The sequence below is a fragment of the Bubalus kerabau genome, chromosome X (genome assembly GCF_029407905.1).
Source record: "Bubalus kerabau isolate K-KA32 ecotype Philippines breed swamp buffalo chromosome X, PCC_UOA_SB_1v2, whole genome shotgun sequence".
Classification (NCBI taxonomy): domain Eukaryota; kingdom Metazoa; phylum Chordata; class Mammalia; order Artiodactyla; family Bovidae; genus Bubalus; species Bubalus kerabau.
Window position 1 is genome coordinate 153113373 of NC_073647.1, and position 27083 is coordinate 153140455.

Genomic DNA, 27083 nt, shown 5'->3' on the forward strand with positions numbered 1-27083 from the left:
TGAATATTCATGATAAAATTTTGGGAAAAAATAATTTGAATCAAAGTGGGAATCGTAGCTGGAAGTTCCATAAAGATCTCCCCTTTGCCTACTTCTTTTGCTTTCAACTCTGGTAGCTCGTACACTATACAATTTAGTGAAGATGTATTGAATTGAGCTGTTGAGCTAAATTCCAAGCTTCTAGGTCACTTCCACAGCTGGCAGGATTTTTCTAGGGCATGAGTTGGCAAATTTTTTCTATGTAGGCCAGATAGTAAATATTAGAGACTCTGCAGGCACATGGCCTCTGTCACAACTCAACTCTGCCATTGGAGGAGAGCAGCCTCACCCAATACGTGAACAAATGACTGTGGCTGTGCTCCAATAAATCTTGCTTCCAAACACAGGTGATAGTCACAGCTTGCCAGCTCCATCCAGACCCCAAGTCCTTACCTTCCACTAAAAAATGGGGAGTGAAATTGATAAAATGCCAACAGTCTATGTAAATATTTCACAGATAGCAGGAAAGGGCACAACAAAACCACACAACAAGGAATTCCCTGGTGGTCCAGTGGTTTGGACTCAGTGCTATCACTGCTGAGGGCTCAGATTCGATCCCTGGTTGGGGAACTAAGATCCTGCAAAAAAAAATCCCCACAGAACCAACTTTTCTATGTCCACCCTAACCCTCCCCCTCCACTCACCATCTCCTTTCATGAGGAAAAAAAGGTTATTTGTTCCACCACTGAACCTGAGGTTTAATATGCAAACATTCTTAGAAGAGATAACACATTCATCTTTGGTTCCAGTAAGTGTAACCTATTCACATCAGAACCCAGCCTCCAGCCTCTTAACACCAGGAGGCATAAGAGCCAGAGGTGACAGAGTAATGGCCCCCATAAAGAGATTCTTGTGGAAAAAGCTCAGGCTACAGAGAGAAGCTATCAGAGCTCTTGTGGGCTTACTCTTCAGGGAAGAGAGACAGATAAGTAAATTGTGTAGTTGGTTTTAACATGTTAGGTGCTATGAAACAAAGATAAAGTGAGCAGACTAAGGGAGTCTGGGAGTGCTGGGTGGAGCGAGGTGTAGTATTAACAAGATGGTCTAAGTAAGGCTCATTAGCAAGATGCCTTTTGACACAGAACCTGGAGATGAGGAAATGAACCACGCAGATGTCTGTGATGGTTTGGCAAGCAAAAGAAACAGCCTGTGCAAAGACCCTGGGGTGGGTAGTGCTCAGAATATTGTAGGAGTGGCAATGTAAGGTAGAAAAATCATAAGATGATGTTAGAGATGGCATTAGGGGACCAGAAGATGGGGGACCATTGAAACGTTCAGACAGGAGGAGTGGTGGGCTTTGACGTACATGTGAAAGCATTATTTTGGCTAGACAGTGGAGGATAGCAGGAAACAAGTGCAGAAGCAGGGAGAGCAGCCAGGAGGCAAGCGCAATACTCCAGGTGACAGATACGTGGCAACTTAGACCAGTAGGTAGCAGTAGAGCTGGTGAAAAGTGGCCAAATTTGGGATATATTTTGAAAATATGGCTAACCATATTTCATGATGGATCAGATGCTGGCTGTGAAGGAAGGGTAAAAGTCAAGGGTGATCCCACATTCTTTGGCTTGAGCAACTGGAAGGTTAAAGTTGCTATTAGCTGAGAAGGCAAGCCTTGTAGGAGGAGCTGGTTTGAGGGGTTAGTCGGGAGGTCAGCTTTGGACACGTTAAGCTTGAAACAGTTATTAGTTATTCCAAGTATAGATGGGCAAGCTAACAGTCGAATACAAGTCTGGAATTCAGGGGAGAGGGCCTGGCTGAAATTTGGAACCCTAAACATATAGATGGTGTTTAAAGCCACGAGTCAAAGGAATTTTTTAAAGAGAAAACTAGAGGTCAGTCAGAAGCCAGAAGAAAGACAGACTGTCTCCCTCTCTCCCCTTCCTCCCTCCCTCCCTCCCTCTCTCTCTGTCTCTCTCTCACACACACATACACACACACAAACACAGATAATGGTTCTTTCTTGTAAAAAATGTGAGCACTACTGTTCCCAACTGAACAAGCGTGTTTACATCGTGAAGTCAAATCACCCCACAAGCTTGTTGCCTGCTAAAAGCTCAGGAAGAGAAGCTAAGATGAAATTCCTATGGGTCTCCCTGGCTAGAGGTGACAACACAGACCATAATTTAAGCAAATCAAATCATGTAATGGAAATAGCAGGTTGCCACAACAAGTTAGAATTGGACTAAAGACATGGAAAATACAGAGCCCAAGAAAGGTTCAGGAAAAGTGGCAGAGGAAGTGAATGAATAGAATAAAGAAATAAATCTGGGACATTTTGACTCATAGGAAAACACTCCTCCCAGCTGCCCTCGAATGTTCCAAGCCCTCAAAAAGGGATGAGAATCCCAAGAGATTGTGCCTAGGTATTTCGAGAGTTCTGCCACTTCCTCCTTCCCTCTCCTAAATTGACTTTTTATTCTAGAATTGATCTTCAGCCATGCTACCATGTTTAAACAGCAGAGTAAGTACAAATTACCATATGGGAATGGAAGTGAATTAGCAGAGGGTAGAATTAATTTATTTGGCTAAGTTGCTTTGCCACGGTCACCCTGCTTCACCCTCGGTTTCTCAAATGACTGCCTACTTGATTGCTAGAGGATGGAGAACTGTGTGGAGTCCATCAGTGACTTCTTTGCTGATGTCAGGGTGTTAAGTTCTCTTGTTTTAAATTGTTCTAAAGGACTCTTTGTCATTCCCTAAATTCCAGTTTCAAACAGAAGTATTTTTCAGATATTCTACAGTAATTAAAACTTTACTGTGGTCCTTACTCCACGGGACATAAGTCCCCTGAAGGTTTGGGCTGCCTCTGTTCTGTTTGCTGCTGCATCTCTAGCTCCTAACAGAATGCTTAGTAGACAGGTTCTCAAAAGACTGCAGCACGCCAGGCTTCCCTGTCCATCATGAACTCCCCGAGCTTGCTCAAACTCATGTCCATCCAGTTGGTGATGCCATCCAACCATCTCATCCTCTGTCGTCCCCTTATTCTCCTGCCTTCAGTCTTTCCCAGCATCAGGGTTTTTTCCAATGAGTCAGCTCTTCGCATCAGGTGGCCAAAGTATTGGAGCTTCAGCATCAGTCCTTCTAGTGAATATTAAGGACTGATTTCCATTAGGATTGACTGGTTGAATCTCCTTGCAGTCCAAGGGACTCTCAAGAGTCTTCTCCAACAGCACAGTTCAAAAGCATCAATTCTTCGGTGCTCAGCTTTCTTTTATAATCCAACTCTCACATCCATACATGACTACTGGAAAAACCATAGCTTTGCCTAGACGGACCTTTGTTGGCAAAGTAATGTCTCTGCTTTTTAATATGCTCTCTAGGTTGGTCATACCTTTTCTTCCAAGGAGCAAGCATCTTTTAATTTCATGGCTGAAGTCACCATCTACAGTGATTTGGAGCCCAAGAAAATAAAATCTGTCACTGTTTCCATTGTTTCCCCGTCTATTTGCCATGAAGTGATGGGACCGGATACCATGATTTTCATGTTTTGAATGTTGAGTTTTAAGCCAGCTTTTTCACTCTCCTCTTTCACTTTTATCAAGAGGCTCTTTAGTTCTTCTTTGCTTTCTGCCATAAGGGTGGTGTCATCTGCATATCTGAGGTTGTTGATATTTCTCCCAGCAATCTTGATTCCAGCTTGTGCTTCATCCAGCCTGGCATTTCTCATGATGTACTCTGCATATAAGTTAAATAAGCATGGTGACAATATACAGCCTTGACATAGTCCTTTCCGAATTTGGAACCAGCTGTCCATAGCTAAGCCTAAAATAAATCATTAGGTCACCCTGTTTATTTAACTTATATGCAGAATACATCATGAGAAACGCTGGACTGGAAGAAACACAAGCTGGAATCAAGATTGCCGGGAGAAATATCAATAACCTCAGATATGCAGATGACACCACCCTTATGGCAGAAAGTGAAGAGGAACTAAAAAGCCTCTTGATGAAAGTGAAAGTGGAGAGTGAAAAAGTTGGCTTAAAGCTCAACATTCAGAAAACTGAGATCATGGCATCCGGTCCCACCACTTCATGACAAATAGATGGGGAAACAGTGGAAACAGTGTCAGACTTTATTTTTTTGGGCTCCAAAATCACTGCAGATGGTGACTGCAGCCATGAAATTAAAAGACGCTTACTCCTTGGAAGGAAAGTTATGACCAATCTAGACAGCATATTCACAAGCAGAGACATTACTTTGCCAACAAATGTTCATCTAGTCAAGGCTATGGTTTTTCCTGTGGTCATGTATGGATGTGAGAGCCGGACTGTGAAGAAGGCTGAACACCGAAGAATTGATGCTTTTGAACTGTGGTGTTGGAGAAGACTCTTGAGAGTCCCTTGGACTGCAAGGAGATCCAACCAGTCCATTCTGAAGGAGATCAGCCCTGGCATTTCTTTGGAAGGAATGATGCTAAAGCTGAAACTCCAGTACTTTGGCCACCTCATGCGAAGAGTTGACTCATTGGAAAAGACTCTGATGCTGGGAGGGATTGGGGGCAAGAGGAGAAGGGGACGCCAGAGGATGAGATGGCTGGATAGCATCACTGACTCGATGGACGTGAGTCTGAGTGAAGTCCAGGAGTTGGTGATGGACAGGGAGGCCTGGCGTGCTGCGATTCATGGGGTCGCAAAGAGTCGGACACGACTGAGTGACTGATCTGATCTGATCTGATTACTGATTACATACAGTCAGTGTACACAGGAGAAGATAGTAAGATGAGTAAAGCCATGATGTTTTAACTCACAAACGTAAAAAACAATCTTATGGTTCCCAAAAGGGAGGCAGGGGAGGGAGAAATTAGGAGTTTGCGATTAACAGATACACACTGCTATATATAAAATAGATAAACAACAAGGACCCACTGAATAGCACAGAGAACTCTACTCAATATCCTGTAATAAACCATAATAGAAAATAATTGGAGAAAGAATATATTTATGTATGTATAACTGAGGAGAGGAGACAACCTACTTTGGATAGGTGAAAACATCTGACTTCATTATGTCTTCTAGTGCTGCCATGCCTAGGCATTTGCACACTGCAAATATTATTATTATAAGCCATTTTTCTTTTAAATTCTCTTTATTGCCATATTCAGGCAATATTCTCCTGTCTCCTGACTGCTGTCTCCTCTCTTGTCTCCTGTCTCCTCCTTCCTCTCTCCTGTACACCTAAAACTAACACAACATTGTAAATCAATAATACTGCAATAAAAATTTTTAATAAAAAATAAAGTTTAAATGTTGCAATGTCGTAAATCATTAGAGTGATAATCATAAATCAGTCAAATGATAATCACATTCTTTCATTGCACTCTTGGTGCATGGTACATTAGCCAAACCCATCTCTATTCCATTTCTGGATTTCTTAAGCTGTGGAAATGGGCTTCTTTTTGGTCATTTGACCATCTGACTTTCTCATACCCTCTCTAGCCTCCCTGGGTGCATTCTTGAGCTTAGTTTTCATTTCTTATTCTCTGCACACTTTTGCGTTACCTCATGGTTTCCTGACTCGTGTGAGAGGAGTCAGCGTCACAAGCAGGCTTTGGCCGAGATATTTTCTCCTCCTTTCCAGCACAGAGCTCTCCAAACAAAGACAGGTTATCACATGTACCCGAAAGCTGCCTGGGAAAAGCAGGAGCTGTAGTTATCAAAGTTGGAACCTGTATGAAATATGCTTTTGTCTCCGTTTTTGTTGCACTCAATCAGGTCAACAAGTGTTGGCCAAGCGTTGAGCGTGGTTTCCTGTGGGATTGTGTAAGGCCTTGCAGGACAATAAACGTTTGGGGGGCACTGAGTAATGTGGCCATTTCTGACTTGGCAGCCGGGAAAATGTGAGACAATTTGCTGCTGCTGGAAGGAGGACAGCTGGGGCTGTGTTCCTGCAAGAGCAGAGCTACCTCACAGCCGTGGCCTTGGGCAGCAGGACCAGCCAAAATGGTGCGTGTAAGCGGCAAGAGGCTACAAAATAGGTTTGCATCTGGGTGTTGTAGACCCTGAAGTTCACAGATGGGGTAGCGGGGGGAGCGCTTTAAGAAAAGTACTGCAAAATTATGAATGTGATGTTGATGGGGCTCTTTGGTGGGACCATGTCGTTCAGGGGCCTGCTATAGGAAATTCACTGGAAATTCCCTCCTAGCTCAACATCTGGTTCATGGAAACAGTCAGGTTGTGTGCACATCACCATTGGCTTGATCTGGCTTTGTGTCGTTTCCTCTGCTGATTTTCTCCATACTATTCTTTAGCCTTTGCCTTTCCAGGACTTTGTTTCTTCCTTTAGTTATTTATTTTTTTAATTGAACTATAGTTAATTTACAATGTTGTATTAGTTTCAGGTGTACAGTAAAATGATTCAGATATATATATATATATATATATATATATATATATATACACACACACACACACACATATATGTAGTTTTTCAGATTCTTTTCCTTTATAGGTCCTTCCATGACTTTTCATACTGGCTTCATAACTACTCCTGAAAAGATAAAGAAATGTTAGTCAAGCCTTCTTTTATTTATCTGGGTTTTTTGATGTTATTTTAGCTAAGAATATTTGGTCTTAGCTTCCTGAAGTCTCCCTAAGTCAGGCGTCTGGGGTATTTTAGATGGAGGTAGAAGATGGGAGGGAGGTGAACCACAGAGTTGCAGCCAAATTCATAGAATTTTGAAAATTCTCATGGACCATGATGGTTTCATTGGATTGAAGAGGTTGTACAACTATAATGTAGTCTAGGTCAGTGTTTTTCAAACTCTCTTGTGCACATAAGTCCTCTGGGGATCTTGCTAAAATGCAGATTCTGATGTACTGGGGCTGGGGTGAGATCTAAGAGTGTGAATTTAAAACAAGCTCCCAGAGTATGTTGATGCTACCTGTCCATGGACCACACTTTGAATTAACATCCAAATATTGATTTGTTAGAAATCTGGTGGCACAAATACACAGTCAATCTGATTTTAAGGTAACCAGTCCCAGGACTGAAAGCTTGTAACAGACCCACAGAGCAGGTGCTTGTTGACTAGAGAAGGCATGGGGAATCTTCTTCCCAATACCTCTTATCCCCGGGAGGGCAGGGGCAGGGGCCCTGGGGGAAGAGGGGTGAGGCTTGAAACGTATGTTGAAGGTCATCTCACTGTCTCCAGTTTTTAAACTTCACTATGATCTTTTGAAAAACTTCACCTACGGAGTGATGAGAGGAAGGGGTACAGGTTTCTGGAATACCTACTAGGGTGCTAGGCATCATACTGCCATTTTCTCTCGACTCCTCACAATCCTTTGAGGTGGTTATTGTTTTACTCCCTTTACAGATAGGGAAGCTGAGGTTTAGCAGGGTTAAGTAATGTGCCACATTGCATAGAGAGAGGGCAAGGATTTGAACCCACCAAAGCCTGGTGCTTTTGTCCACATCAACCTGTATCCTTAGCAGTGTAACGTGTTAAACAAATTCAGCATGAGGTATTAGGATGTGGATTTAGCACTTTTTGCTTTTTTCCTAAGGAAGCTGCCCAGAAAGGTGTCCTGGGCAGAGGGGAGGGAGCAGAAGGAAAGAGGTTGCTGAGAAGAAGGAAGGGTTTAGCAAAGCTCTATGAGGCACTGAAGACAAATTTCACACCTAAAGCAAATATTAGCTCCAACAGGAAAGACACTGGCATTCTCATCTTCTTTGTCTAAAAATGGCTTCACAAACTGTGTAGTTTTCAAAAACTCGTTTTGGAGCAACCAAAGTATGGTGTTTCAAAATGCTGGATTCAAGTGTCACTATTAAAGGATTTCTGTTCACGTCATGCCAAGATCAGTTGTAACTTTCTCTTGCCTGCAAAATGTCACGTAAATGGGGACCTGGCAGCTTCTGTGGGGTGTTTCCCAGGTGGCACAGTGGTTAAGATACGTAGTTTCTGTGGAGCCAGTATTCGTCTCAGGCCAGGGTCTTAAGAGTTATATTTTTCAATCACTTTACATGATTCTGAGTTAAGCTTTCTGTTCCCGTTTAACTTACCATCATATTTTTTTTCAGTTATTTAGCAGGAAGATAAGCAGGCCTGGCCTTGGGCAAATAGTGGAAGATCAAGTTTGTCACAGGTCTAGCCATTTTGGGTCCCAGTCTGCACTTGGAGCGTCTTCCCTTTCCTTCCCGCCCTCCCTCCTCCACTGCTTTCCCATGCTAGGTATTATTTTAATATCCTGACACCTATCAAAATCTTTAGGTAAATGACATGCAAAGTAAAAGAGGATAACTAAATCAAATAAAGGGGTAAGGAACTGCTACCCTCACCTCTCAATTCTAAAAACTAAAGCTTTAAAGGCTCTATCCTGAGCCAGTCAGGAAATATACACATTGGTTTCAGGAACTATCCGACAGCCCCTTTTAACTGGACATACCTTTCTCCCTTCCTTTCCTGCTTCCTGCTCCGCTTCTGCACCACTTAGAATTTATTCCAACTTCTGTGGTTGTATGTTCTTACCTATTTTCAAAACGTGGGCTAGAGTTTTGCTGTTTAACAGTGCTTTGGAGGTTCCTGCTGAAAGATTACTTAACGGGTCACATCTTTCTATTTCCAATAAAAGGTCCCTTGTGTGGGTCTGGCAAGACTGAAAATGATGCTGAGTCCTACCATATTGAAGCTTAAGCAAGGCTATCATATGTTTAGCTGAACACATAGATGTTTTACTGTATTTATTGCCATGAAGGGGTGGGCAGTGTCACAGACATGACACCAGTGATCTGGCTCCCTGGGCTGTGTCTCTCAGGTCACACTGCTGCAATTCTGGCTAAGTCACCTAAGCTGTTGGGGCTCAGTGTTGCTTCTGAAAAATGACTTTCAGGGTTTCTACCACGTTTGATACCCTGTAGCTACCTCCCTACATTTAGGTTGGAGCGTTCTCTGATTAGGATGATTACACAGCTGGCATGTTCTTCTCTACCATCAGTGTTATGGTCAAGAATATGGGCTGTGCATATACACAGAAAACAAACTTCTGACTACCAAAGGGAGAAAGGGGAGGGGAGGGATACATTAGGGGTTTGGGTTTAACAGATCACACTAATATATATGAAATAGAGAACCAACAAGGACCTACTGTATAGCACAGGGAACTGTACTCAATACTGTGTAATAACCTCTAAGGGAAAAGAATCTGAAAACAATATGCAAGTGTGTATTTTATATATATATATATATATCTGGTTAATTCAGCACGCACCTTTTATGCATTAAAGGTTACACATGGTTGCTGACTTCCTTACAGAAAATACTGAATTCTTCCAGCTTTTCTTTTCTGCCTCCCCTGCACTTTAATCTTCCTAGTTTCATGTGTTTATGGAAATAGGCAGCCTGAAGTATTTGGTAAGCAAATTGATGCATCTATTCTATGTAGGTACTGATATACGAGTATCCAGCCAAATCCCATCAGCTTCTCTATGGAAATAGATCTCTGGTTTCTAGCTTTAGGATTGAATTTTATTCTGTTTAGTTTCTTTTTTAGTTCAGTTCAGTCGCTCAGTCGTGTCTGACTCTTTGCGACCCCATGAATCGCAGCCCACCAGGCCTCCCTGTCCATCACCAACTCCTGGAATTCACCCAGACTCACGTCCATCGAGTCAGTGATGCCATGCAGCCATCTCATCCTCTGTCGTCCCCTTCTCCTCCTGCCCACAATCCCTCCCAGCATCGGAGTCTTTTCCAATGAGTCAACTCTTCGCATGAGGTGGCCAAAGTACTGGAGTTTCAGCTTTAGCATCATTCCTTCCAAAGAAATGCCAGGGCTGATCTCCTTCAGAATGGACTGGTTGGATCTCCTTGCAGTCCAAGGGACTCTCAAGAGTCTTCTCCAACACCACAGTTCAAAAGCATCAATTCTTCGGTGCTCAGCTTTCTTCACAGTCCAACTCTCACATCCATACATGACCACTGGAAAAACCATAGCCTTGACTAGACGGACCTTTGTTGGCAAAGTAATGTCTCTGCTTTTCAATATGCTGTCTAGATTGGTCATAACTTTCCTTCCAAGGAGTAAGCGTCTTTTAATTTCATGGTTGCAGTCACCATCTGCAGTGATTTTGGAGCCCAAAAAAATAAAGTCTGACACTGTTTCCACTGTTTCCCCATCTATTTCCCATGAAATGATGGGACCAGATGCCATGATCTCAGTTTTCTGAATGTTGAGTTTTAAGCCAACTTTTTCACTCTCCACTTTCACTTTCATCAAGAGGCTTTTTAGTTCATCTTCACTTTCTGCCATAAGGGTGGTGTCATCTGTATATCTGAGGTTATTGATATTTCTCCTGGCAATCTTGATTCCAGCTTGTGCTTCTTCCAGTCCAGCGTTTCTCATGATGTACTCTGCATATAAGTTAAATAAGCAGGGTGACAATATACAGCCTTGACGTACTCCTTTTCCTATTTGGAACCAGTCTATTGTTCCATGTCCAGTTCTAACTGTTGCTTCCTGACCTGCATACAAATTTCTCAAGAGGCAGGTCAGGTGGTCTGGTATTCCCATCTCTTTCAGAATTTTAGTTTCTTTTTAAACCTTCTCAAATGAATTTTCCTTAAATGTGGGTAGGCAGACCTGAGTTAGCTAGTCGCTGGAGATGTAGCTGAGTCAACAGTGGTTCCAGAGCCCTGTTGACTTATTGTGCTAATACAAGATGGGAGATGTTCTATTTCTAAAAATTAGTCTTCACCATAGAAATGCCTCCAATTTAGAATCTAGGCTAATCTCAGAAAAGAGTCAAGTACAAGGAAGGGACAGAAGAAAACAGCAGGAGAAAGGCTTGTTCAAACTTGATCAGGAATCAGGTTTTGTCTCAGAAGAAAGTGATCAGGAGGTAAAAAAAAGTGTGAGTCATCCAAACAGGGTTCTTTAAGTTTGTTAAGATGCTCGGAGTCCAGCTTAGGGAGTGGAACTTTGAAGGACATCAAAAGCAGGTGGCTCCGGGTGTTTACGACATGAGAACCATGGATTACAGACACGTATGTACAGCATGTGAACTCATTTTTGTGAAAAGAAACAACTGCCTATGTAATTTGAAAAAAAATCTAGAGGTATATTCACCAAAATGTTAAGTTTCCTTTTGCTTGTCTGTGCTTCTTGGTTTTGCTGAATAAATGCATATCCATATGATTTTAAAAATGAAAGCCAAAAAATTCACAAAGGTTAGGATTTGGAATAAACATTTTTGTTAAAATTTGACAAATTATATTCCATCAGATGCAACAATGTGTATAAATTCTTGGAGTTGTATTAGAAAATGTTCTGGAGGACTTGGTACCTTCCTTTCTAGTCAATGTCCTTCTTCCCTTCAATATACGGAAGAGACTTTGTGAATTTCATTTGTCAGTGGTTTCTGCGGTTCATCATACTAATTCTTTAGATAAAATTCCCCAAGAAAGAATCTTTCATGTGATGAATGTGCAAATTCTATAAACAGAAAAGCATGTGTATCACACGTAGTACCAGGAAGGACTGTGCACTACCTTGGACATTGGAATTTGCATTTTTAAAACAGTGCTTTTTTTTTTTTTTTTTTGAGTTTGTGGGATGTTATTTCACTGATCAGGAATCGAACTCTGGTCCCCAGCAGTGAGAACATGGAATCTTAAATACTACACAACCAGGGAATTCCCTAAAACAGTGCTCTAAATTTTACACCTTGATTCAGCATCTGAAATAAATGTTGCAACATTAACTTTATATTCAAGTAACCACCACATCTATTTAACTACCACTCTGCTTTGAGGAAGAATGTTTCAGGTGTGGATATAAAAGATCTTTGACAGGAGTTTTCACAGTGTTCTCTTTCAGCTTTGTTAATTTTTTTCATGGAGAAATTTAAAAGGCAAAAGTTCCCTACACCTCTGACCAGTATGATATGGCTCCTCCAAAGCAGACTTTAACAAAAAGTAGACCCTTCATAGTTTCAGTAAGTCTTCAAGTGAATTCTCTTCCAGCCATAGGCTATAGGTGTAGAAAATAATCTTATCTGAACAGGCGTGTGTGTAGACTTTATCATGGAGGCAAAGGTGAAAAAAGATGTGATCCCTGCCTTCCCAGATCTGGCTGGGTTTACTGCACCCCAATCTCTGCCTCATTTTTGAGTCCAAGGCAAACAAACCAGTGACCATAGAGAATAGCACTCAAAGGAATTATACTTTTCTTCCAGATAAAACAATATTCAAAGTAAAGAGTTACAAAGACTTTACTATATTTAATGGATAAGATTACTACTTCTGCCTAAGAGAAAAGCAATACCCTTGGAGAACGTTAGAGGGATTCATAAATAATCGCCTGATCCATGTATGATAAACGATAAAAGCTGAGTTGCTTGATTCCCATTTTTAGAGTGGCGTGGCCTATGTCAGGAGGGAAGTTGTCTAGGCCTGAGATAGTTTATTCTATGTCAAGCTGAGTTTCTCAGTCTCCCTTTCTTCCACTCCCCTACCCCAGCGGGCCCATCATACTCCAGGGCCATGCCCATTAGTGATTGGATGGGTTCACTTGGCATCTGCCTCCATCCAGACAGAGCAATGTCTGTGTGGCTGCTTCCTGATCAAGTGATGAATTGGATGCAAATACCTTCTTTTTAATGCATGACCCTGGCATAGCCAGAAGGAATATGAGTGGGGTGCCTCAGAGCAGTGACTTTTTGCCTAGAGCTTGAGAGTTAAAGACATAGAAGCACACTTCTTCGGCTCTATCGAAATTAAGGTGAGTAAAGTGAATTACCTTCAGATTATCAGTAAACAAAAAAGATAGTAATGATTGGGCGTCTGACTGCTAAGAACCATGTGATTTCACAAAGCAAAGAAGAACATAAGGAAGTTGTTCTCTTGTGACTGACTACTTAGCATTCCTTTTCATTACCAGACCTGGTATCAGACAGAGGGTTGAAGCAACAGAAGAAATCAGAAAATGCATTCATTTTCCAGAAATAGCTTAACTTTTAATGTTTTATGCAGTTCTGGAAGAAAAAGCGAGAGTATTTTAGTTTATGAAGCACCGATTCTTTCAGTTCTTTTACATCTCTCTTGATGAACTTTTGAAAAAGTTTAACGCTCAGAAATAGTGAAAATTATACCCATGTCCTTTATGCTAAAGATTGATCATGTTCAGGGGTTGTGGTGTCATTTAGCAACAATATCAGAGTCTCACAGTAGTTTGGATAATTTGGTCCAACAATTGACCCCATTAGTGGAGGGAAATTTCAGTTGATCAGTTACCTCAAACGTGGTGAACTGTCAGGAGTTGAAATTTTTAAAAGTTGGATGATACTCAATTCAATTCAACAAATGTCTGTAGAATACTTAAGGAAAAAGGAGAATTTTGATGTGGTGGTCTGGAGGGTAGTGTGAAGATGGTGAATGTATGATCCAAAGTGGGGGATGAGCACACATAAAAATGATATTAAAAAATCAACATATTTATATAAGTCATAGCCAAGGCAGTAGGGAAAAAGTGCAGGTATGTATGCATTTAAGAGCGTGCTTTGTTCCATTTTCCTCTGTAGTTCTAAATCTAATTTTTTTAAATTAAGAGGGCAGCAGAGGTTGAGACAGTTAGATAGCATCACCAACTCAGAGGACACGAATCTGAGCAAACTCTGGAAGATAATGAAAGGACAGGGAAGCCTGGTGTGCTGGAGTCCATGGGGTCGCAAAGAGTCGGACATGACTTAGCGACTGAACAACAATACTATCCCTTAACGAGAAATAGTTGGATAAAAATTATGAAAGCTAAAAGAGAACCTAGCCATATGCTGCTAACACTCATTTTAATCACTTTCTTTTATTTAGGACGACGATATGGACACAAAATCCATTCTAGAAGAACTTCTTCTCAAAAGGTCACAGCAAAAGAAGAAAATGTCACCCAATAATTACAAGGAGCGGCTTTTTGTTTTAACCAAAACAAACCTCTCCTACTATGAATATGACAAAATGGTAAGCCTCTTATTTATTCCATTGTTTTTATACTACTTATTTTTAAGTCTCCACTACTGCTACTGCTACTGCTAAGTCACTTCAGTCGTGTCTGACTCTGTGCGACCCCATAGACGGCAGCCCACCAGGCTCCACTGTCCCTGGGATTCTCCAGGCAAGAATAGTGGAGTGGGTTGCCATTTCCTTCTCCAATGCAGGAAAGTGAAAAGTGAAAGTGAAGTCGCTCAGTCGTGTCTGACTCTTAGCGACCCCATGGACTGCAGCCCACCAGGCTCCTCCGTCCATGGGATTTTCCAGGCAAGAGTACTGGAGTGGGGTGCCATTGCCTTAGTGCTTAATATAAGGAAACAGAATTCTCAGCTTACACAGTAAAAATCAACTTGTACTCTCTTATCCCATTGTCTTTTCTTAACCAGGTTATAATTAATTCAAGATGCCAGTGTTAGTCACTCAGTGTCTGACTCTTTGTGACCCCATGGACTGTAGCCCGTCAGGCTCCTCCGTCCATGGAATTTTCCAGTCAAGAGTACTGGAGTGTGTAGACTGCTGTGCTGGAGTCCATGGGGTCGCAAAGAGTTGGACATGACTTAGTGACTGAACAACCAGGGAATCTTTCCCACCCAGGGATCGAACCCAGGTCTCCTGCATTGCAGGCAGATTCTTTACCATCTGAGCCACCAGTGAAGCCCATAATTCAAGATAAAGGATTTTTCAAACATTGGTTAACTTTACTAAGGAAAAGTGTAAATTTAGAAGACTGATTCTCAACTGAGGGTGATTTTGCCCCTAAAGGACACTCAGCAATGGCTGGGACCATTTTTGGTTGGTTGTCATCACTGAAGGTGGAAGACAGTTTGCTATTGGCGTCTCCTGGGTGGAAATAAGAGTATTTATATGCAGCCGAGAAATCTATCATGGTAGAAATACTGAAATACTGTCATAAAATTGAAAAATGAAAATGCGTTGTGGAGTTAAACCTTGATGTTACTGAGTAGATTAACCATATGGTAGGAGATTTGAAATGTGTTTCAAGATTATCAAATAATTAAGTGCTGCTTGAAGACTTGCTTTGGGGGAATTTAATTAAGTTTATGTCCACACTCGAAAAATATATTATGTTGTCATTGAATTTTTACTATTATGGAATAATTGGAATGATTTTCACATGCTCATGTCATCTCACAATCTCTCCCTCCTAAGCATAACCTTAACTTTATGCATTTCTTTGTGCACCACTGTATATCGCATGAGGCATCTTATATTTTCCTTTTAATTCAGAAAAGAGGCAGCAGAAAAGGATCGATTGAGATTAAGAAAATCAGATGTGTGGAGAAAGTTAATCTTGAGGAGCAGACCCCTGTGGAGAGACAGTACCCATTTCAGGTAAGGGGAAAGGTAACATCCATTGGATGGATGGCTGTTCTTTTAGTATTTTCTACTACGAACTCAGTATTGGGGGATAAATAAAGACATTGCAAAATGGTTCATTAAGATGATGGCATGTGCTTATATTTATGTAACCATAGACAGCATTCTCAACCTCTCTCTCTGAATTTGTAACATCCCCAGATGGGAGTTGGGCAGTTTACTAAAATTCGATCCACCAAGCTCCCTTCCCTAGAGGAAGAGAAAGATAGATAAGTGTGTAAGCCTCAGTGGTCTGACTTGCCTTGGGGTCTGATGATCTCTTTTATCCAAAATTGCAGAGCATTTCCATTACACTGCAAGGTACTAGGCACACTTTCAGGAATAAAATGCCATCCCTGTCCCCAAGGCATTTACAGAGCGTTAAGATGAAAACATCAGCGTACCCATGGTGTCCCAGAAAGCAGAAGCTGCACTCCTCACTCTAAGAGGTCAGGGAGACTTCCTGTTGGAGGTGACACTTGGGTTGGGAAAAACAATGGGGTTTAGCTCAGCAAAAACAGGAGGGCAGCAAAGCCAAAGAAATAGCAGATGTCAAGGCACTGGTAGGTGGAACAGTATGGCATATTTAGAGAGACCCAGATGGTGCTTAGAATTAAGCAGCCCAGTGAAAGAGTGACAGAAGAGTCTGGAAAGGTGGGCCGGGCCATATCATGAATGGCATTGCATGGCATGCTAAGGAGTTAGAATTTTACCCTCAAGTATTTCAAACACTGGCCTGCTGTAAAGACTGTGCCTACAGTACAGATGGGAATGGCCTGATCTAACAGCTTCCCGCTTTTATTATATTAGGAATATTTATCTGTCTGCTCTAAAGACAGACGGACTATCCTTCCAATGGTCAGATTACCCTGTGCTAGTATGAGGGAACAGTGGCCAAAAATGAAATAAAATAAAATAATCCAGTTGGTGAACAACCCATACTTCCAACTTTAAAAAAAAAAAAAAAAAGAACATTACTCAGTTGGGAGAAACCAAGGGAGTATGTGCTCATGGCAGAAGCTTCGAAATGAATATCAGCATGGCATGGAATGCTCAAAAGTACACTGGCTTTGATGCCCCACAAATATTCTCAACCTCTGAGTTTGTTTCCTCATTTACAGTGGGCATAATCTCATATTTTTGTAGAGTTGAAAGGGAATAAAAATGTTAAACTGTCTAGAAAAGAGCATAAATGCAATGCATTGTTTACCCACAAAAGCTGAATAAACTAGAGAAGGATCTGGGGAAGACATTAGAATGTTCACACATCTCACCAAATGTCTTAAAAAATAGAAAACTGTTTATCCTAGGGACTCCCAACGTGGGACATGACCGTAGGGAGTCACATTTTAACCCAGCATAAGCATGAGCTATATAATGATCAGAATGAAAGGAAATTGACCAGGATGGCATAATAAAAGGAAAGGACATCCCATCCCTGAAGATATTTTCCAGAATAGAGCAGATAAACACTTTGCAGTAGGCTACAAAGAGAGTCATGCACTGGGTTGGTGGATGGACCAGAACACTCCTAAGACATCTGTAATGTCTAAGGTCTTATACTTTTATAATTCTCCATGGCTCGGGGATTCCTGCTGAGACCTCCATATTTGCTGCTAGATGCATCATTGCTGTGGTTTTCTGAAGTGTAAACATATCTGGGATAAAATATATTGAAGGGTAGAGGATAAAAATAACTAAAATTTAAAAATCTAATTCAGAGCTAATGTATATCATGTAATAAAACTCAATGTTTTTTTTGAATAACAAAAATTTTGTAGTTGCACCAGAGTGAACTATAACACAGTTACATCGAAACACACCAAATATTTTCCTTTCCAGATTGTCTATAAAGATGGGCTTCTCTATGTGTATGCATCAAATGAAGAGAGCCGAAGTCAGTGGCTGAAAGCATTACAAAAAGGTACTTTTTAAAAAGTCATTAAAGGGAGTTGCTGACTGAGTTCTTTGAGACTTGGTGGAGAAAGATGTGGCAATAAAAGGGCCTACCACCAAGACAGAATCTGTTGATTTTCCTACCAGCCTCAGAGAACCGTGCTGCACTCACCCTCATTTTGCATTCTCTTTGTTACCTAGAGGAAGCCTGGGGATCTGATTCTCTTTCCTGCCTGGTAGCACAGAGCTGGCGTTGTGCGTAGTGCTATCCAGCAGCTGGGAGGAAGTCAGGCCACCTGCTCTCCACCCACTGTGCTTGCCTTTATCAGAGCAAAGTCTAGGTCCTCATGGGGCTCTGGCAGCTCCTGTAGCTACTGTACTTTCGATGTTTTTTAGAAATTTATGTCTTAACACTTACAAAGTATTTATCGTTTGCCAGCTACTAGGTCGAATAGCTGTAAAACACTCTCTTAGGTAATCCTCTTGACAACTCTATGGCAAGGAGTAATATTATTCTCTGTTTTCTAGATAAGTGAAGTTAAACAGACATGGCCGACATCAAATACCTAATTACAAAGAACATATAACTCAATTACCCAAATCCAACTTTTTAAGAGTACAGTATAAATGCCAGGCAAAACTGGGAATTTGATGAAACATTTATTTAGTGATTCTTAGGCTGCCCCGGTAACATCCTTTGGCAGAAGAGAGAAAATTAATAGTAACTTGTCACTATGATGTTTCTCCCTACGATATTTTTATTTTAAAGGGGGGTAAAGGTGTAAGGACAATACTTAACTCAAACGAATGGCTCTACTGGTAGAATTTAAGCTCCCAGATGGGGATGTGAGCATTGGAATATAGTAGAGTGAGCTTAGGTCTGAGTCTCAAATGTGCTAGATAGTGAACTCGATCAGGCGACACCACCTCTCTGTGCCTCAGCTTACCTGACTCTGTAAGAGCCATGGTAGCAACAGCAGCTCCCCTCAAGTTTGCTGAGTAGGTTAAACGAAATGGTGCAAGTAAGGGAAAATATGTAAATGTGAAGTCCTATACACATATTAATATATGAGTTTCTCTTAGAGTCATTATTAGATGGTAGGAGTATTGCAGTGTGGACTTCTGGACTTGACTGGAAAACAATTAGTTACCCCCAAAGCTAAATTCATGTAATAGGAAGTAATAGCAACCCTGGTACACAGAGACCAGTACCTTACAGAGCAGAAAGGCATGTAATGTACCCAAAGAACTGCAATGACCATTAGGGACTAAGGTCAAGAACTAGTGGTTTGTAATACCAACTTCTTTTGCTTTTTGTGACTTCTGTAATAATTTCCCTTTAATTCCCATTAATATTTGGAAAAGCTTTTAATGCCAAATTTTTTAGCTAAGTTGAGTTGAATTAAACTAAAGAAATGATATTAAAGCCCACTGTTCACCGAGCACCTCCTCTGAGCCACACATTATGCTGGATGCTTTACATACATTGGCTCATCTCCTCCCAATGACCCAGCAAAGTAGATACTATTATTCCCAGACACTTCCTGGAGTCAGGGTTGTAAAGAAGGAATGTTGTTCTCCTGGTATCCAAATACGGAATCCTCAAGATGAATATAAAATCAAGAAGGAAGGAGTTTAAGTCACACCTAGACCAGCCCTCCCTACCTGGAGACTCTTCTTGAACTGTTCTCTACTAAGACCTTGTAGGTTTCTCTGCTGCATTTTGAGAGAGGTGAATTTGTTGCAGACACAGTATTATACTCAAATATTGGAACTTCATTTCTTTGCATTCAACATTGCCCTATTCCCACATTTTTTTAAAATACACACATACTCCTAGAAAAGTAATTCCATATTCCTTAGTATTATATTTCCATCTAATCCTTTGTGGAAACAGGTCAAAAGTCACAAAAGACAAAGAAGGGACAAGGAACTGTTCTAGATCAAGAAAAACTAGATAACTAAATGCCATGTACGATTCTAGATTGGATCCTTGATCAGAAAAAAATGAATGATTACAAAGGGTATTATTGGAAAAACTGGAAAATTTTTAAATACAAAATGTATATTAAGTACTAGTATGGTATCAATGTTAAATTTCTTGAATCGGTCATTGTATTATGGTTATATAAGGGAATGTACTTGTTAACAGAAGTTACATGCTAAAGTATTAATGGGTGACATTATTTAGGTCATGATATCTGCAACTTACTCTCAAATGGTTAAGCAAAATAATGATAAAATTTTAATAATATGTATGTAAAAAAAGAGACTAAGAAGAAACAAATGTGACAAACAGTTAAAAATAGGTGAATCTGTATGAAGTGTATATAGACATTGCCTTCACTATGCTAGCAACTTTTCTGTACACTTGAAATGTTTCAAAATAAAAAGTAGAAGGGGGAGTATATGTTTATTGGAAATTTCTTTTCTTCTTGTTAAGATCTAGTCCTACTCTAAAATCCTAACACCAAGCTGATGTGTATATGTATTTTCTAGTAGGTATTTTTTTAAGACTGATTTAAGTTATTGTGTGTTCTCTATAAACATGGTTAGACTTTTCTCTTTGGCTTTTCAACTTCTGAGTGAAAGACTTACATCCTTTAGGAACCATTTGCTCTTAGGCTGGTTACAGGCAAAATGAGGTTTTCGTTGTTTTACGATGACAGCACTTGCTGAATGTGCTTCTTCTCTTGGGTCAACATTTGCTCATGCTGTGTTTTCTTCCTGCCTGCTCCCCAGAGATAAGGGGCAACCCCCACCTGCTGATCAAGTACCACAGTGGGTTCTTCGTGGACGGGAAGTTCCTGTGCTGCCAGCAGAGTTGCAAAGCGGCCCCAGGATGTACTCTCTGGGAAGCATGTAATGTGACTCCTCTGTTGGGCTGGACCCTGGGTACAATGCCCTTTAGGCAAAACTGGCAAATGCCAGAACAGCTCGCCAGTTCGGGAAAACAAAATGTGCCAGATTGGTTGGCATTGTGCATACCCAGCCTTGAACATGCTATCTGACAAATGAAACATGATTCCAGAGTCAACTGAGTCATGTTCCATAAAATAATAACAACACAAACATCTGCCATTCATTCATGTCATGAGAAATGTTTTTAAAGGGAAATCATAAATCAAGAAAGGAGCTGTTTATTTCCTTCCAAAATTCTTCCTGGTTTAAGATAAACTCCAAAAGAGGAGAATGTGGTGAACATACATCACCATGGTTCATAAACTAACATCATAAACTAAAAACACCAACATTCTTTTAAAAAATATGTCAAAGGATAAAATATAAGTATTGCCATAGATACCAAAATGATGGATGGCCAAGTTTTCAAAGATAAATTTAAAATGACTTGCCATTCTGTATATGTTTATTGATTTCCTCATAACAACAAAGAAGGTAGTGTAGGGTTTGCTTTATGTGCAGATTCTATCCAGAGTTATATTTCTAGGGAAATCTATCTGAGACTTTATTCAGGGAAAGGAAGCCCACTGAGTGATTTTGAAGGCCTAATGGAGGGAAAGAATTATACTGTTTTCTGCTCGTGCCCTGTGGAGTCCCATTCTATCACCAGGATACTTACATGAAACAATCATATATTTTAGAAGTTTATCATTGTTTAACAACATTAAGTTGTTGATAAATAAAAAGGAGAACTTGTTTTGGTAACAGTATTACCAGCCTGGACAAAATATGCTTGGATTATAACTAAAGAATTACATGAGATCAGCTGCATGATAACAACTTCAAGAACTGTAGAACAAACAGGGACATGAAATATTATTCAAATTCACTGAGAATCATGTTAATGTTACTACTTGTAATTTTAGAGCAAAATCAGTGACTAAATATTCATTGTGTTTCCCATCTCAATGAAACTACACAATGAATATTTACTGATCTTAATTAGATCATATTGCCCTTTATACTCATGAATGATAATGATTCAATGAACTTTACAAAATGTACTGTGCATGGATCTTCCCTCCAGTGTGAAGGCCAGAGAGTAATGTTTCCTTGTAACATTAATCATTAACCCCAGTGTTTCTGTCTGTGGTCAGCATTATTACTCAGCAGGCCAGATTCCAGCTCTGACCTCACCCTAACTTCCTGAGAAAGAGCAAGAAAACAGGCCAGAGAGAGCACTGCCCTGGGATCATCTTCCTGGCCTCTGTCTGCATGGCACCTGCCATGTGTCCTGGGTGCCACAGGCTCTCTGCCAGCTTCTGAAGAAAACTACAGAATTTAGTAGAGGTGTTGGGCTCACAGGCAGTTGTGATATTGTCTATCTGCCTAAGTGTAATTTACTCCCTCAACCTCCTCCTCTGTGAGCTACAGGGCAGCCCACAGGCACATCTACGAGGAAGGAAACAGTTGGGCATCTTCCCAAAGTACATGGCCTAAAGTCAGTTGACCATACACCCCAGTTTGTTTGAGACAGTCTCATTCTTCAGCTGGGGACCTGGCATAATTATTAAAAGCCTACCTATCACCGTCAGAAATGTCCCAGCTGGGTCAATAAACCATATGGCAACCCCACTTAAAAGGCATATACTGGTTTCACACTCACAGCCTGGATATCTATCTACATGTGTGAGTAAAAAGAAAAACCAACAATTATACTAAGAACAGGGAGAGGAAAAAGTTTAGGATAGATTTGTTCACTTGTAAATCAGCTATTTATATGCATTGTGTATGAGCCAATCAAAGAAGAATCCGACACGGATTCTGAATCCTAGGGTCACTGACACTACCCAATGAGATTAGATATCTATTATTCAAATACAAGGTGGCAATGTGGTATAAATTAACAGCTTATAGAATTTAGAGCAACTTGAATTTCTTATCTGCTCGGAAAGATACTGATAATCAATGGTGAAGTGGTATTTGAGTTGGATATCATACAGGAGAGCAACATAATCACTCCAGATGTTGTGTCTAAGTCCACGTAATCTGGAATATTGCTCACACTAACTAGTTCACTCTTTTGATTCATAACATTGGGTGTTTTATTTTGTTTTATTTAAATTTTCTTCTGATATTACTTGGTTTTACTCTTCAGATGCTGATCTGCACACTGCACCCAAAGAAGAAAAACACGGGGTTCCCATCTTCCCAGACAGAGTGGTAAGTCAACATTTCAATTTTTTTTCACAGTCAGGATATATTAAATAAACCAAGAGTTGCCAAATTCAAGACTAGAATACATGGGCTTCATTCAGAATGCCCAGCAAGAGAGAGAAGACGTGTGCTATCGCCAATAGCTATGGCAGTAGCAAATAATAAATTCAAACATAGAACCATTTTATCATGTTATATTTTTTCATTTGATAACCAAGCCTATTTCTAACCTGTAAACGCAGCTATTATTGGCTGGCATTCTTCTTTTACCACTGGCGTGGCTAAGTCTGCCTCATGTAAGTGCCCTGGGAAAGGAATGGGACACCACAGGACACAAGCAGAATATAATTCTTTCCCTCCATTATCTTTTCAAAGCCACTTAGTGTGGCTATGAAATCCAGTAGATTTCATAATTTTCCAGTCACCTCAGATGAAATAAATTTTCCCAATTACTAGTAGTCATGAGAATAGCCTCTAAAGTGATCCAGCCAATATTATAATCATATGACTCCAAACACCATTTCAAGTTAAAACTTACCCCCTTCCCTTAGCTCAAGTCTGCATCAGAGGGCAGCCTGCTTTGGGGAAGAGGTCATGGAGAAGCTAAGCTTTCTGACCCTTTCAGGATCGAGGCTCAGGAAGAGAAGGTCTGATGAAAAAGAGAGTCATATGTGGCTGGCCCCATCATGATTTGGTAGTGGTGGCTTCTGGGTGAGACAGTTTTCTAACACTGACTCTTTATCAGACTTTCACGGATCTCCCCCTGGGGTGTAGTTTTATGACAGAGCAAATGTCTTGACCTTAGCTCTTTGGTTTCTACCCCTCCAACTTTTTACTGGGTCCGTTCACTCATTTTGAGCAGAGTTCCTTTCAAGATGGCTTCCAGCTAACCCTCTCTCAAGGGTGGAGTTGGCCTACAAGAAAACAGAGCCTTGATCTCTCTGCTTAGTAAAATTGTATGTGGTTCAAGTTCACAGTACAGGCTATCCTTCTGCTCTGCTTTCTTGGGTTCAAAGCCATAACTTCCTGCTTTTAGGCTTCCCAGGTAGGTGTCAGCCTCCTCAAATGCCATGAGACATATAACATGGGCTCCCAGTAGTTTTCTGGAAGCTCACCTGAAATGAAGAGAGCATCTCCATCCACCCATCAGCTCTGTGGTGGCTTGGGTACTTATTTTCACACACATTCATGCATACTTACTTCTCTCCTTCTATCTAAAGTAAAAACCATATAATTTTTAGAGACATCCCTAGTGGTCCAGTGGTTAAAACTCTACATTTCTATTCCAGGGGGAATGGGTTACATCCCTGGTCAGGGAACTACATACTGTGGAGCACAGCCAAAACAAAACAACATATAATTTTTGTAAACCAACATGAAAGACAAGACTAAATCCATTATTGTCACAGGTTGAGTTTTGTCTCCCTAAATTCATGTCCACCCAAAACCTCAGAATGTGACCTTATTTGGAAAGAGGGTCTTTGAGATATAATTAGTTAAGGACCAAGATGAGATCCTGGATTAGGATAGATCATAAATTCAATTATTGATGTCCTTATAAGAGGAGGGAACACAGAGAGATACACAGAGAAGGTAGCCACTTAAAGACCTAAGCAGAGATTGGACTTATGATGCCAGAAGCCAAGAATGCTTAGACCCAACAGAAGCTGGAAGAGGCAAGCAAAGATCCTCCCCCTCAGCCTTTCATGAAAACTTGCTTTTGGACTTTTGGTCTCCAGAACTGTAAGAGGATAAATTTCTGTTGTTTTAAACCACTAAATGTGTAGAAATTTGTTATGGCAGTCCTAGGAAACTGATAGAATTATTAAGGTTTGGGGATTTTATGTTGTTATCAGTGACATTGTTTTTTGGTTTGGATATATGCTTCAGTTCTGAAGCTTGAAAATTATGGCTCTGTAAAACACCTAAAAGCAATGTCCCAAACAAACAAAGGTCAACTGGTGTTTACCTAGGGTCAGTATGGGAATGGGGATTGACTAGAAATTGGCCCAAGAGATCTTATAGAAGTAATGGAAAATGGTAAAACTGGATGGTGGTGATGATTGCTCAACTTGATAAATTTATTAAAAGTCACTGAATCCTATACTTACAAAGGGTGAATACCACAAAGGGTGGCATGTGGTATATAAATTGTGCTCCAGTAAAGTTTATTTTAAACAAATCTAAGAGCAGAGAAAAATTTAGGAGCCCAAACGAGGCATCTAGTCTCTGGTGAGGAATTCTTTGTGAAATGTGTTGAAAATTATCAGTTGGGCAAATCAGTGGCCAAGGGTTCCCAAGTCTGTTTTGATTATAAGCTGCCCTAAGTGATCAGGGATCATAGAAGATACTGTGAAAAGCCTGTTTTCCTCTGCTTGTTTTCACCAGATCATTCAGTAAAGGACTTGTTTTACTGAGATGAGGAAAATTAAAATCTGTTCTCTAGTCATTCTGTTTAGATTTCTGTTTAGGGAAATTTCTACTGCATTTATCTTTGGAAAGAAGCACCTCACAGCTCATAAATATCATAGCTTAAATGTCTAGGATGTCAATCCCTGGAAAAAAGTAAAATATGTGAAAAAATTAAATTCAGATTATATATCTATATGAATTTTTAATGAAGTATAACATGCACTTAGACAAGTATACAAGTCCTAAGTGGACAACTTCATGAATTTTCTTTTTTTTTATTTTAAAATTTATTTATTAAAAAAAATTTTTTTTAATTTTATCTTTAAACTTTACAATATTGTATTGGTTTTGCCAAATATTGAAATGAATCCACCACAGGTATACATGTGTTCCCCATCCTGACCCCTCCTCCCTCCTCCCTCCCCATACCATCCCTCTGGGTCGTCCCAGTGCACCAGCCCCAAGCATCCAGTATCATGCATCAAAGCTGGACTGGCGACTTGTTTCATATATGATATTATACGTTTCAATGCCATTCTCCCAAATCATCCCACTCTCTCCCTGTCCCACAGAGTCCAAAAGACCATTCTATAACTTCATGAATTGTCACAAACCAAACATATCTGTAACAACCCACACTCAGATGGGTTAAGAACATCTCAGAACCCCAGGACCACCCTTATCTTCCCTTTGGGTCACTACATTCCACCAAAAGTAATCACTAGGCTGACATATAATATCATAGATTATTTGCCTAGTTTTGATCTTTACACAGATGGAATTATAAAGTATATAGTTGTTTATTGCTTATTTTCTCATGAGATTCACTCATAGTTTAGTATGTGGTTGCAGTTTATCCTCAATTGCTGTACAGAATTCCATTGTGTGAATATAATGCTGTATGAGTTTCTTATTGCTGCTGTAACAAATTACCACAAATTTAGTGGCTTAAAGCAACACAAAGTTCTTCTCATAATTCTAAAGTCAGAAGTCTAGAATCGGGTCTACAAAGCTGTATTCCTTTAGGAGGCTTTAAGAAAATCTATTTACTTACTTTTTCTAGTTTATGGGGGCTGCCTACATTCCCTGGCTCCTGGCCCCTTTTTCCATCTTTAGGGCCAGATTGGTAGCATCTGCTTTCCTCTCTGATCTTTGTTTCCAACTTTATACCTGCTCCCTAATCTCTGACCTTCTTGCATCTCACTTGTGCCCTTGTGCCCTTGTGATTATATCTGGCTCATCCCAGTAATACAGGATAATCACCCCATTTCAAGATCCTTATGCTATGCTGCTGCTAAGTCACTTCAGTCGTGTCCGACTCTGCGACCCCATAGACGGCAGCCCACCAGGCTCCCCCATCCCTGGGATTCTCCAGGCAAGAACACTGGAGTGGGTTGCCATTTCCTTCTCCAATGCATGAAAGTGAAAAGTGAAAGTGAAGTTGCTCAGTCGTGTCCGACTCTTAGTGACCCCATGGATTTCAGCCTAACGGGCTCCTCCGTCCATGGGATTTTCCAGGCAAGAGTACTGGAGTGGGGTGCCATTGCCTTCTCCGTTCAAGATCCTTAACTTAAGTCATATCTGCAAAGTATGCTTTACTATGCAAGGTGACATACTCACAGGTTGCAGGGACTGGGACATAAACATCTTTGGGGAAAGGGCATGATTTAACTGACTACAGCCACAATAAGGTTATTATTGGGCATTGAGGTCATTTCCAGTTTTTACCTAATTGAAATAATTCTGCTATGGAACATTCTTTTATATGTCTTTTGGTTTCATTATTGGGCATATATGGGTCTTAGGATATATGAAACAACTTTCCAGAGTGGTCATGCACTTCATACTCCAACCAACAAAGTATGAGAGTTCCAGCTGCTCCATGTCTTGTGACTACTAGTTACTGCCCCTTTCTTTCCTATTTTTTTTTTAAATTTAAGAGCTGATATACTTTGATTGTCAGTTCCCAGCTCATGAATCTGTGCCTCACTGTGATGTACTTGAATCTCTTGTCCTCCAAAGCTGAAGATTCCTAGAGCAGTTCCTATTCTCAAAGTAGATGAACCATCTTCAAGTACCACTCTAGCCCAGTATGACAGTGATTCCAAGAAAAACTATGGCTCCCAGTCAAACATCAACATGAAGTATATTCCAAAAGAAGACTTCCCTGACTGGTGGCAATTAAGAAAACTGAGAAGGTAAGTCCCAGCTTTCAGTCCAGCTGCACAGCGCGTCAAGTAGGTATTACCGCACTGCCTCGGAG

The 27083-nt window shown here is 40.5% G+C and overlaps 1 protein-coding gene across 3 annotated transcripts in view; it reads left to right on the top strand.

Annotated features, from left to right (window-relative positions):
* The first annotated feature begins 5839 nt into the window (after nucleotides 1-5839).
* The window catches only part of BMX (BMX non-receptor tyrosine kinase), a 44813-nt gene continuing 23569 nt past the window's right edge, over nucleotides 5840-27083 (top strand). For all 3 annotated transcript variants that reach the window (XM_055564666.1, XM_055564668.1, XM_055564667.1), the window contains exons 1-7: nucleotides 5840-5981; nucleotides 13841-13987; nucleotides 15266-15370; nucleotides 17237-17318; nucleotides 20033-20152; nucleotides 22350-22414; nucleotides 26843-27018. In XM_055564666.1, coding sequence (XP_055420641.1) covers nucleotides 5979-5981; nucleotides 13841-13987; nucleotides 15266-15370; nucleotides 17237-17318; nucleotides 20033-20152; nucleotides 22350-22414; nucleotides 26843-27018 — 698 coding nt within the window. In that variant the 5' untranslated portion in view covers nucleotides 5840-5978. The remainder of the gene's footprint in view (nucleotides 5982-13840; nucleotides 13988-15265; nucleotides 15371-17236; nucleotides 17319-20032; nucleotides 20153-22349; nucleotides 22415-26842; nucleotides 27019-27083) is intronic.